The 14,212-nt window shown below is 38.2% G+C and overlaps 1 protein-coding gene across 7 annotated transcripts in view; it reads right to left on the reverse strand.

Moving 5' to 3' along the window:
• Positions 1–14,212, reverse strand: part of PCDH15 (protocadherin related 15) — a 1,046,857-nt gene that overhangs the window by 191,780 nt on the left and 840,865 nt on the right. For all 7 annotated transcript variants that reach the window (XM_027528919.1, XM_027528921.1, XM_027528918.1 and 4 more), the window contains 2 exons: positions 5,612–5,752; positions 3,627–3,739 (listed from right to left, as the gene is read on the reverse strand). In XM_027528919.1, coding sequence (XP_027384720.1) covers positions 3,627–3,739; positions 5,612–5,752 — 254 coding nt within the window. The remainder of the gene's footprint in view (positions 1–3,626; positions 3,740–5,611; positions 5,753–14,212) is intronic.

The raw sequence follows: 14,212 nt of genomic DNA on the forward strand, positions 1-14,212 counted from the left end.
AACACCTAGAGTAACAGGCAAACTTGGCCTTGGAGTACAGAATGAAGCAGGTCAAAGGCTAACAGAGTTTTGCCAAGAGAATGCACTGGTCAGAGCAAACACCCTCTTCCAACAACATAAGAGAAGACTCTACACATGGACATCACCAGATGGTCAACACTGACATCAGATTGATTATATTCTTTGAAGCCAAAGATGGAGAAGCTCTATACAGTCAGCAAAAAAAAAAAAAAAAAAGACCTGGAGCTGACTATGGCTCAAATCATGAACTCCTTATTGCCAAATTCAGATTGAAACTGAAGAAAGTGGAGAAAACCAGTAGGCCATTCAGATATGACCTAGATCAAATCCCTTATGACTATACAAGTGGAAGTTGGAAATAGATTTAAGGAGCTAGGTCTGACAGACGGAGTGCCTATTGAACTATGGACAGAGGTTTGCGACATTGTACAGGAAACAGGAATCAAGACTATGCCCTAGAAAAAGAAACACAAAAAAAGCAAAATGGCTGTGTGAGGAGGCCATACAAATAGCTGTGAAAAGAAGGGAAGCGAAAAGCAAAGGAGAAAAGGAATGATATAAGCATCTGAATGCAGAGTTCCAAAGAATAGCAAGGAGAGATAAGAAAGCCTTCCTCAGTGATCAATGCAAAGAAAAAGAGGAAAACTTAGTATGGGAAAGACAAGAGATCTCTTCAAGAAAATTAGAGATACCAAGGGAACATTTCATGCAAAGATGGGCGTGATAAAGGATAGAAATGGTATGGACCTGACAGAAGCAGAAGATATTAAGAAGAGGTGGCAGGAATACACAGAAGAACTGTACAAAAAAGATCTTCATGACCAAGATAATCACGATGGTTTGATCACTCACCTAGAGCCAGACAACCTGGAATATGAAGTCAAGTGGGACTTAGGAAGTATCACTATGAACAAAGCTAGTGGAGGTGATGGAATTCCAGTTGAACTATTTCAAATCCTGAAAGATGATGCTGTGAAAGTGTTGTACTCAATTTGTCAGCAAATTTGGAAAACTCAGCAGTGGCCACAGGACTGGAAAAGGTCAGTTTTCATTCCAATCCCAAAGAAAGGCAATGCCAAAGAATGCTCAAACTATTGTACAATTGCATTCATCTCACATGCTAGTAAAGTAATGCTCAAAATTCTCCAAGCCAGGTTTCAACAATATGTGAACCATGAACTTTCAGTTGTTCAATCTGGTTTTAGAAAAGGCAGAGGAACAAAGATCAAATTGCCAACATCCACTGGATCATCAAAAAAGCTTGAGAGTTCCAGAAAAACATCTATTTCTGCTTTATTGACTATGCCAAAGACTTTGACTGTGTGGATCACAATAAACTGTGGAAAATTCTGAAAGAGTTGGGAGTATCAGACCACCTGACCTGTCTGTTGAGAAACCTGATGCAGATCAGGAAGCAACAGTTAGAACTGGACATGGAACAACAGACTGGTTTCAAATAAGAAAAGGAGTACATCAAGGCTGCATATTGTCACCATGATAATTTAACTTATATACCAAGTACATCATGAGAAATGCTGGGCTGGAGCAAGCACAAGCTGGAATCAGGAATGCCGGGAGAAATATCAGTAACCTCAGATATGCAGATGATACCACCCTTATGGCAGAAAGTGAAGAAGAACTAAAGAGCCTATTGATGAAAGTGAAAGAGGAGAGTGAAAACGTTTGCTTAAAGTTCAACTTTCAGAAAACTAAGATCATGGCATCCAGTCCCATCACTTCCTGGCAAATAAATGGGGAAACAGTGAAAATAGTGTCAGACTTTATTTTTTTGGGCTCCAATATCACTGCAGATGGTGATTGCAGCCATGAAATTAAAAGATGCTTACTCCTTGTAAGGAAAGTTATAACAATCTAGACAGTATATTGAAAAGCAGAGACATTACTTTGCCAACAAATGTCCGTCTAGTCAAGGCTATGGTTTTTCCAGTGGTCATGTATGGATGTGAGAGTTGGACTGTGAAGAAAGCTGAGCACCGAAGAACTGATGTTTTTGAACTGTGGTGTTAGAGAAGACTCTTGAGAGTCCCTTCGACTGCAAGGAGGTCCAACCAGTTCATCCTAAAGGAGATCAGTCCTGGGTGTTCATTGGAAGGACTGATGTTGAAGCTGAAACTGTCCACCTGATGTGAAGAACCGACTCAATTGAAAATACCCTGATGCTGGGAAAGATTGAAGGTGGGAGGAGAAGGGGATGGCAGAGAATGAGATAGATGGTTGGATGGCATCACCGACTCAATGGACATCAGTGGGGTTGCAGAGTTGGACACAACTGAGCGACTGAACTGAACTGAAACTCTACTCTTTCTTCAAGAAGCAGCTCAAAACTATGGTGATCATATTCAGACACCATTAAGTGTGTCTCTAACATGCTTCCTTAGTATTTTGACCTTCTATTATTGTGTTTTTACAGTGTATTATGCTTTTCATATAGTCCTTTGCTTCCAACCTAGTTGTGAGCCTCTGGAGTGTAACAACTTTTAAGTCTTTGTCCAGAAGGAGTAAATAGAGAAATACAGTATATAGTGAGTCTCCATCAACCGTTTTTGAGAAAACTGTCTCCAACGGGTCCTGACACACTAATAAAAGTACATTAATATTTTAACTTAATTGAATTTTGAAACATCACAAAAGAAATTATGCTATATTTGCAAGTGAACATTACACAATATACTTTCACTTACATCTAATCATGAAGCAATCATGAACATATAGTAATTTTAGTGTCATTATTTTTTCGATAAATTCTCTTTCTAATACACACAATGAACTGAACTGTGTTCCCCTAAAATTCATATTTGACATCCTAACCTTCAGTGGAATGTTATTTGGAGATGGGGCCTTGGAAGGTATCTAGGTTTAGATGAGATCATGAAGTGGGGGCACTTATCTTGGGGTTAGTGGCTTTGTAGGAAAAGATACCAGAGACCTGCTTTCTTTCACTTTCCTCTATGTCAGGTTATAGCAACAAGGCAACAGTCTGTAAGCCAGGAAGAGACCTTTCACCAGAACCTGATCATGCTGAATCCCTGATCTTGAACTTCCAGGCTCCAGAGCTGTGTGAAAATAATGTCTGTTGTTTAAGACACAGAATCCTTGAAATTTGTTATGACAGCCTCACCTGACTAAGAATATATATACTGACTCTATAGCTCATATAAATGTAAACACACACACATTCTCTCACTCACTGATTATACAGGAAATATCATTTCAGATATAACTCAGAATTAAATGATATAATGTAACTGGCAGCAACAAGAAACTAAATATCTACTTTTTACCACTGAGATAATCAGTTGCAAATTAAACCCCTAAACATAATACTGCATTTTTCAAAGCTAACTTTAACTATTTTAAAGGATCCATTATTCATTAAAGCATTTCTAAAAACTGAAATTTATACTAGATTATCATTTAAGTATATTAACTTTTAAAATAAATATTATGTGAGTTTAGAAAAGAAACTAAAATTAGGTGTGCTTCACTGATAAATTCACATTACATCAATTTTGAGAGGCTAAAAGAAAACAAAACAAAACAGAATAAAAACCTTGTATAGTACAAAACCTGATAATAACCAGTACCTGTATTCCTCTTGTGTAAAGCGTGGGATTTCTCCTGGATGTAAGACAAGAATCTTCACAGTGGCACTGCTGAACATCACAGGCTCACCATCATCAAAAGCAACAATGACCAACTTAAAAAGTAATAAAAACTCAAGTTAAAGATGATTTCAAAGAAGAAGACAAGAGCATAATTTTTTCCATGAATGTGTTAAATTATTGAACTGCCTGGTTCCAAAAGGGGGAGCAGTAAACATTTTCTAATTGCCTATCAAGTAGAAGAGACATGCTAGGATATGCACAACAATCCCACCAGGTAGATGTTATTATTTCCATTTGCCAGGTGAGAAAACTCAAAGAAATGTAGTTAATAGCTTTATGATATAATGAAACAGGGCACTCAAAGACGGTGCTCTGAGACAACCCTGAGGGATGGGATGGGGAAGGAGTTGGGAGGGGGGTTCAGGATGGGGGAACACATGTACACTCATGGCTGATTCATGTCAATGTATGGCAAAAACCACTACAATATTGTAAAGTAATTAGCCTCCAATTAAAATAAATTAATTTTTTTAAAAAGCTAGCAGTAAAATGGGTATAAGTTACTACATCTCTCAAAACCTCTTCTCTCTTTCACAATTCCACTGGTGCCTACAGTGAAAACATGAGACTTTTACAAGTTTGAACACATTTTAAAAGTATTAAGTTCAGTTGCATCAATAGCAAAAAGCTAATTAGCTTGCTTATAAAAAGAAATTAATTTTTCCAGTGAATCAATTGTCTGCAAAATTATACAAAAGAAATACTTCACTTTGGAGGATAAAATTGGAAATCTTCATAGTTTGACACATTTTGATATGCACTCTCTTAAAAACAATTAATTATATAAAACCAAGTTCATACTGTAGAATAATGTTCAAATGATGTGAACTAAATAAAAAGCTTTAGTCTTAAGATTAATATCTGTATATTAATTATTACTACAATAGCTTTTATAATCATCATTTTTTGACTTACTGTATTATGCCAAGAAGAAAAGTTTATTTTAAGAAATATTAAAGTTCAAAACTATGTATTTCTCTAGAATGTATATACTTTTGGATGCTGCAGGTGACTAATCTAAACTAAATCAAACTAGATCATGGAACCACAATCAAGGGTCATCCCGAGAGTCACAATTTGCCTTCAGGTTAATACTTACAAACAGAACAATTATTTCAAATGGAGATAAAATTATGTGAGACAGTGCTCATTGATATTCACAAGGTTAGCTGGTGAAAGTATCACCCCAATGTATGGTCAAAGGCTTTATTCTCAGAGACAAAATCTTTCTAGTAACTACAGAGAATGGAAACAGTCAAGTATTTAATATAATGGATTACTTATGATAAAAGTGAAGGGTAATATTATTTCAAATTTTCTAAAAGTATAATGTATCAAGAAGACATTAACTTGAACCAGCAATTGCCTCTAGGTACTGATTTGAGGAAAAGAAATATCAAGTGGCAAATTATATCTGAACAAGGAGTTTTACAACAGTAAATATCATTGTAACAAAAACTGGAAACAGACTAATTATCCAACAACAAGTTATTAAACAAAAAAAGAAAAAAACAATAGTATATTCATATAATAGAACATTGTACAACCATTTACATATCATTAATAGTGTTCATATACTTAAATTTTAAAAAGTATTATGAATAATACAATCATACAGTCATGCTATTTTTAAAAATTTTGTATGCTTTCATTTGCAGGGAATTTTATCACAAAGATAGAGTTAAAATGGTAAATTTTAACCTCAAGATGAGAAATATCAAGCATTTTTTTACTTTTTACTTAGCTGTAGTTTCTAAGTGCCTATGCAGTAAAAATGTACTGTTTTGTAACTTTAAAATATTAAAAAGGAGAAAAATGGGAAAGTGTATGGTTATTTGTTAAATCAAACTCTAAAACAAAAGTTAAATATCAAATAGACACTATAGAGAAAACACTGAACTGACCTTAAAAATTGTTGTAGGTTCTTCATTAAGATTAACTCGAGTTATTACTCTTCCAGAATCTTCTTCTACATCAAAAATACTTGCAGGATAAGGAAATTGGACATCATCTACCCTATATCTCACACGGCTTGCAGGTAATCCCTAAAATAAAATTATATATTATTTCACAAAATGAAAACAAAATGTAGTGATAATGCAAAACTGATTTGTAAAATAAAGTCATTTAGAAATGAAAAAGGATATTTTAACTTTTCATATTTTCAGATTTAAAATGTAGCAGAACTTTTATTTCTTCAGAATAACTGTCTGAATCAGAGAAGTGTCTTTATTACATGTTATTTAAAATTATTTAAGTAAAAGAATAAATCAAAGGTTTCCTTAGATGTCTTCCCTCCATATTTCTTTAATTATATGAACTTCACATTCTTCTTTGAACATTGTTTCTCTTTAATATTTTATCATCTGAGATCATTATAAGTTATTTTCCTTATTAGAACTCTGTGATGCTCAGAGAAGATAAAGTGTGAAGGATTAAGGTAAACTGGAGGAGTGGGTATGGAAGTAAAAGAAACGTTACTTGCCATCTGTTCTATGCTGTTTACTAGGCAAGCTTATTTTCATAAATCAATTCTTACAACAATCCTTTAGGATAACATTACTACTAATGATGATAGTAATAATAGTAAAATAATGATAGTAAATATCTATTGGAAGCTTATTATGTGTGAGAATCATACTAAAATTTTTACATATATAGTCTACCACACATTTTTTAAATGAACTTGAAGCTTCATTTAAGTTGGAAGGGTGGTGGGAGGGGCATGAGAGGGGGGAGGGTGGATGGTGGGAGGGTGAGGGGAAGAGGTTGGGAGGGTGCTGGGAGAGGGTGCTGGGAGGGGGGTGGGCAGGGGTTGGGCGGGTGGTGGGTTGATGGTGGGAGGGTGGGGGGAGGAGGTTGGGAGGGTGGGGGGAGGGTGCTGGGAGGGTGGTGGGCTGGGGGTGGGAGGGGGGGTGGGAAAGTGGTGGGCAGGTGATGGGCGGGTGGTGGGAGGATGTTTGGAGGGTGGTGGGTGGGTGGTGGGTGGGGGTGAGTGGGGGGTGGGAGGGTGCTGGGAGGGTGTTGGGAGGGTGCTGGGCGGTGGGTAGGAGGATGCTGGGAGGGTGGTGGGCAGGGGTTGGGCGGGTGGTGGGTGGATGGTGGGAGGGTGGGGGGAGGAGGTTGGGAGGGTGAGGGGAGGGTGCTGGGAGGATGTTGGGAGGGTAGTGGGTGGGTGGTGGGCAGGGGGTGGGAGGGTGCTGGGAGGGTGGTGGGCTAGGGGTGAGCGGGTGGGTCTTTTCAAATTGAGGCATGACTCCTAGGGATGCGCTCGAGTTTGTTTTAACATTTTAACAAATAAAAGTTGGCAACTTCTCTGAGGCAACACGAGCCGGTCCCTGAGATCCCCTTTGCAACTTGAGATGAACCCCAAGGTTCCCACCGCAACTCGAGAAAAACCACGAGATTCTCCCCTCAATGTGAGATGAGGCCCTTTCCCAGAGCAGTGTCTCAAGAGAAACCCCACGTTCCCTCTTGAAATGCGAAAGGGTACTTGACACCCTTGATGCAACTCAGGAAGGTCCCTGAGATACCTGTCCCCACTAGAGAGGAACCCCGAGTTTCACGCCACAACTCAAGAAGAGCCCCGTTTTCCCCTCCTCAACTCGAGATGAGGGTCGATTCCTCTGCTTCATTGGGAAAGGAATCCCAACATTGCCATCGGCCCTCAGGAGGAGGCCGGTCTCCCCTTGAAACTTGAGCGCATCCCCAGGAGTCGTGCCTCAATTCGAAAAGACCCGATTTCCCCAGCCACTCCAGATAAGCCTGATTCTCCTGCACTGACTCGACTGGAACCCCGAGGATCAACTCAAAACACGAAGGTAGGTGTGACAGCTCCGTGGCACCTCGAGAAAAAGCCGAAGACCACTATGTCCACTCAACAGGAAGCCTGACACGTCTTTTACACCTCGAGAGGGAAGCTGAGTTCCATGTCTCCACACGAGACGAGGCCTGAATCCCCTGTTGAAACTCCATAGGCACCCCAAGATTCATGTCGGAACTGGAGAGGAACCCTGAGGTTCCAGCCTCAACTCAAGATGAGGCCCTATGCCCCTGCACTGACTGGAGAGGAATCCCGAGAGGCCCCTCACAACTCGAATGGAGACTTAACTTTCCTGAGGCAACACGAGCGGGTCCCTGAGGTCCCCGTACAAACTCGAGAGGAACTCCAAGTGTCCTGCCTCAACTCAAGAAACCCAGGAGATTCTCCCCTCAATGCGAGATGAGGCCCCTCTCCACTGCAGCGTCTCAAGAGAAATCCCACCTTCCCTCTTGAGCCTCGAAAGGGTACTTGACACCCTTTAGGCAACTCAAGAAGTTCCCCAACATACCCGTCTCCACTCGAGAGGAAACCTGAGTTTCCTGCCACAACTGAAGAAGAGTCCTGGTTTCCCCTCCTCATCTCAAGATGAGGGTCCATTCCCCTGCTTCATCTGCAAAGGAATCCCGATGTTCCTGTCGCACCTCAGGAGGAGGCCAGTCTCACCTTGAAACTGGAGAGGAACTCCAGGGGTCATGCCATTGTTCGAAAAGACCCCGATGTCCCCATCCAGTCGAGATAAGGCCTCATTCCCCTGCAACGACTCGAATGTCACCCCGAGGATCAACTCATGACACGAAGGGAGGCCTGAGAGCCCCATGGCACCTCTAGAAATAGCCTCTGATCCCTACCTCAACTCGACAGGAGGCCTGACACCCCTTTTCCACCTCGAGAGGGAAGCGGAATTCCATGCTCCAACACGAGACGACATCTTACTCCCCAGGGGAATCTCCATAGGGACCCTGAGATCCCTGTCAGCTTATATGGCATTTAAAAATGTTGAAATGTCCCAGATATATATTAAGATAAGTTGGAATAGCAAACAAAAAAAATTTATTTGTAAAGAAAAGCTAACATTTGATCATTTTGAAAAAGAGTCTGTAACTATAACAGTCAAAAATACATTGAATGTCATCACTTATATTAGAGTTAAGACTGGCTTTACTTTTAATTATAATGGGGTGGACACTCTACTTTTTTAAAGTGCTTACAGCCAGTAAATCTCATCAATCCTAGAGGTAAAATAAACACCTTGGACTCAGAGCTAATATGTGGTCAAGTTTGATTTCAAACCTTAACAAACACTATGTTATATCACAAAACTCTTAGAGAAGAACACTTCTATTTGGCATTATCCTGATGTGGTATAAGGGTGTAACACCAGTATTACGTCATAGGCTCATTTGATTAATGAAGTTTTGTGGGATGATGGTTCTGAGAACATTATTCTCAATATTGTTGAGCTTCTTCATGACTATCCTTGAATAGAATGTGTTGTTCATGTTGATTCCTGAGTTACACTGGGGTTACAGGACAAATATGTCAGCTTACAGAACTTGTATAATCCCTTAATTACCAGCTGTACGTCTAATCCTTTCATTCATGCCATCTTGGTTTATCACTACCTCCTTGAACACTTGATGCAACTCTGTTCACGCTTTTGTTTTTCCTTCTTCCTATCTGGTGACTCCATCTCAGATTCTGCTTGTTCCCACTCTTCTTAGAGGGTCCCAAGGCTCTGTGACAGGCACTTTGATCTTCTCTACCTCTACTCAAGTCATGTAGAATTTCTTCTAGTCCATGATTTATATACCTCCTATTTGTTAATAATCCTAAATTTAAATTTTTAGCACTTTTGTTACTAGAGAAAAATTACAGCAAAAGCCATTTCAAAAACAAATTTTCAGTTTCTACTAGTATCAATATCCATTCAGTCTATAGTATTGCAATTCTTAAGACTATCATGACTCAGTTATCAAGAAATGTATAATATGTCAGTTATACTTAGCATCTGTCTAATAACACCAAGATATTAGTGATACACTTGGAATTTATAGTTTAATTGATAAAACAAACAAACCAAAACCAAACAAATTTTAGTGTTACAGAGTGTTATCCTGAAGATGCCTAAAATACTTTGCTATCCAGAATATCTTACAATCTTCCTGGAGGATTGCTACAGATAAGGTTGTATGTAGAAGAACATATATGTTATATATTAGCCATATCAGTAGGTTTTGAATTCTGATTTGACACAGATTACTATCACATAAAGAAAATGTGGCCCTAAGATGACATTTTAAGCCCATAAAAGACATTTTAATTGTTTCTTCCATCACCCTGTTATCAAGGCACCACATTTCATTTCATAAAACATAATACAACTAAATATCTAAAATGATTTAGATGTTCTTTGAATATATTCAAAAGGTTTTTTCTTTTCTCTTTCTTTCATTTTCTCCCTCCCTCTCTTCTCACAACCTTCTTTTCTTCTTCACTCTATTTTCTCTTTCCTCTCCTTCTCCTCTCTGTTTCCTTCCCTCTCTTCCTAATTTTCCTTCTAAAATATATATTTTTAAAAATAATAGCCTTGTTTCATTTGTTAATGTGGTGTATCACGTAGATTTTTGCGAATACTGAAGACTCCTTGCATCCCTGGGATAAAGAACCATGATAAGGGTTATGATGTATGATCTTTTTAATATGTTGTTGAATTCTGTAAAAACCATATGATTATCTCAATAGATGCAGAGAAAGCCTTTGACAAAATTCAACATCCATTTATGATAAAAACCTTCCAGAAAGCAGGAATAGAAGGAACATATCTCAACAGAATAAAAGCCACATATGATAAACGCACAGCAAACATTACCCTCAATGGTGAAAAATTGAAAGCATTTCCCCTAAAGTCAGGAAGGAGACAAGGGTGCCCACTCTCACCACTACTATTCAACATAGTTTTGGAAGTTTTAGCCATAGCAATTAGAGAAGAAAAAGAAATAAAAGGAATACAGATTGGAAAAGAAGAAATAAAACTCTCACTGTTTGCAGATGACATTATCCTCTACATAGAAAACCCTAAAGACACCACCAGAAAATTACTACAGTTAATCAGGGAATATAGTAAAGTTGCAGGATATAGAATTAACACAGAGAAATCCCTTGCATTCCAATACACTAACAATGAGAAAAAGGAAAGAGAAATTAAGGAAACAATTACATTCACTGTTGCAATGAAAAGAATAAAATACTTAGGAATAAAGCTACCTAAAGAAACTAAAGACCTATAATAGAAAACTATAAAACACTGGTGAAAGAAATCAAAGAGGACACTAATAGATGGAGAAATATACCATGTTCATGGATTGGAAGAATAAATACAGTGAAAATGAGTATACTACCCAAAGCAATCTATAGATACAATGTAATCCCTATCAAACTACCAACGATATTTTTCACAGAGCTAGAACAAATACTTTCACAATTTGTATGGAAATACAAAAAACCTTGAACAGCAAAAGTAATCTTGAGAAAGAAGAATGGAACTGGAGGAATCAACCTGCCCGACTTCAGGCTATACTACAAAGCTACAGTCACCAAGACAGTATGGTACTGGCACAAAGATAGAAATTTAGATCAGTGGAACAAAACAGAAAGCTCAGAGATAAATCCACGCACCTATGGACACTGTATCTTTGACAAAGGAGGCAAGAATATACAATGGAGAAAAGACAATCTCTTTAACAAGTGGTGCTGGGAAAACTGGTCAACCACTTGTAAAAGAATGAAACTAGAACACTTTCTAACACCATACACAAAAATAAACTCAAAATGGATTAAAGATCTAAATGTAAGACCAGAAACGACAGAACTCCTAGAGGAAAACATAGGCAAAGCACTCTCTGACATAAATCACTGCACGATCCTCTACAATCCACCTCCCAATGTAATGAAAATAATAGCAGAAGTAAACAAATGGGACCCAATTAAACTTAAAAGCTTTTGCACAATGAAGGAAACTATAAGCAAGATGAAAAGATAGCCCTCAGAATGGGAGAAAATAATAGCAAATGAAGCACCTGACAAAGAATTAATCTCAAAAATATACAAGCAGCTCCTACAGCTCAATTCCAGAAAAATAAACGACTCAATCAAAAAATGGGCCAAAGTAGTAAACAGACATTTCTCCAAAGAAGACATACAGATGGCTAACAAACACATGAAAAGATGTTTAATCATCACTCATTATCAGAGAAATGCAAATCAAAACCACAATGAGGTACCATCTCACATCGGTCTGAATGACTCCTATCAAAAATCTACTAACAATAAATGCTAGAGAGGGTCCAGAGAAAAGGGAACCCTCTTACACTGTTGGTGGGAATGCAAACTAGCACAGTCACTATGGAGAACAGTGTGGAGATTCCTTTAAAAACTGGAAAGAGAGCTTCCTTTCGACCCAGAAATCCCACTTCTGGGCATACACACTGAGGAAACCAGAATTGAGAGAGACACATGTACCCCAATGTTCATCACAGCACTGTTTATAATAGCTAGGACATAGAAACAACCTAGATGTCCATCAGCAGACTAATGGATAAGAAAGCTGTGGTATATATACACAATGAAATATTACTCAGCTATTAAAAAGAATGCATTTGAATCAGTTCTAATGAAGTGGATGAAACTGGAACCAAATATACAGAGTGAAGTAAGTCAGAAAGAAAAACACCAATACAGTATATTAATGCATATATATGGAATTTAGAAAGATGATAATGATGACCCTATATGTGAGACAGCTAAAGAGACACAGAGATAAAGAACAGACTTTTGGACTTTGAGGGAGAAGACGAGGGTGGGATGATTTGAGAAAATAGCATTGAAACCTGTATAGTACCATATGTGAAACAGATTGCCAATCCAGGTTCGATGCATGAGACAGGATGCTCAGGGCCAGTGCACTGGGATGACCCTGAGGGATGGGATGAGGAGGGAGGTGGGATGGGGTTTCAGGATGGAGGACACATGTACACTCATGGCTGATTCGTGTCAATGTATGGCAGAATCCACCACAAACTTGCAAAGTAATTACCCTCCAATTAAAATTAACTAATTAACTTTTTAAAAATTAGACAAGAAGGGAGATAAGACAAAAGATATTCAATCTATGGTCACTCTTTTAAGGCTAAGTTTTCAATTCCAGTAATTATTAAAAGGTGTTAGAGAATTTTTTCTTTTCATTGAAGCCTGTCCCTGAACCCATCACAGAAAGGAAGATCTTGCTGATACAGGCCAGTATTTCCTTTTGTGAATACATAACATGATTATATGGTCTGGGTGTCATATTTTTAAACTACTTACAGAATAAATCTTCACAAATAGTTTGGTTGCAACAAACTATACTTATGAGCTAGAACTCTTTACACACAAACTTTTTAAGCAAATGAATAGCTCTCTTATATATTTAAAAATAAAACTGAGATGAAATGTTTTTTTAAAAAAAGCCTTGCTTTTATAGTTAAATAATTAAATTTTGTAATAGGTGAATGTAATTGGCTTGGGGAACAGCTTCAGCTACCTTCTCTAGCATTGCTCCAGGAGTATTTACAACATGAATCAGATCAAATGCATGTTTTTTTTAAAAAATTAATAAAAATAAAAACTATTATGGCTTTAATCGGGGATTTACTGAGAGCTCAGCTGTTAAAGAACCTACCTGCAATACAGGAGTCCCCGTTTCGATTCCTGGGTTGGGACGATCCCCTGAAGAAGGGATATACTATGCATTCTAGTAGTCTTGGGCTTCCCTGGCGGCTCAGATCTGGGTTTGATCCCTGGGCTGGGAAGATCCTTTGGAGGATGGCATGGCAATTTACTCCAGTATTCTTGCCTGGAGAATCCCATGGACAGAGGAGCCTGGTGGGTTACAGTTGATGGGGTCACAAAGAATCAGATGTGACTGAGTGACTAAGCACAGCACATGGCATTAATCTTAATAATGTGCAATTCAGAAGTACAAAACAACTAAAAAGAGGTCATTATAAACTTTATCACTAAAACTTTATCACCTGGTTCAGTTCAATTCAGTCACTCAGTCGTATACAATAATTTATGACTCCACGGACTGCAGCACTTCCAGGCTTCCCTGTCTATCACCAACTCCTGGAGCTTGCTCAAACTCCAGTCCATAGAGTCAGTGATGCCATCCAACTATTTCATCCTCTGTCGTCCCCTTCTCCTTCTTCCTTCAATCTTTCCCGTCATCAGGGTTTTTTCCAATAAGTCAGTTCTTCATAACAGGTGGCCAAAGTATTGAAACTTCAGCATTATCCTTCCAATGAATATTCAGGACTAATTTCCTCTAGGATTGACTGGTTTGACCTCCTTGCAGTCCAAGGGATTCTCAAGAGTCTTCACCAACACCACAGTTCAAAAGCATCAATTCTTTGGCACTTGGTTTTTTTATGGTCCATCATATCCAAACATGACTACTGGAAAAACCATAGCTCTGACTATATGGAACTTCTTGACAAAATAATGTCTCTGCTTTTTAATATTTATCATTACAATTTTTAAATATTACTTAATACCTGATCATATTAAAATTTAATACATATCACAGTATTATATGGTACAAAATTCACTAATTACATTTTAAAAGATAATCCATTGAGCTTAGGAG

Source organism: Bos indicus x Bos taurus, chromosome 26 (genome assembly GCF_003369695.1).
Source record: "Bos indicus x Bos taurus breed Angus x Brahman F1 hybrid chromosome 26, Bos_hybrid_MaternalHap_v2.0, whole genome shotgun sequence".
Taxonomy (NCBI): domain Eukaryota; kingdom Metazoa; phylum Chordata; class Mammalia; order Artiodactyla; family Bovidae; genus Bos; species Bos indicus x Bos taurus.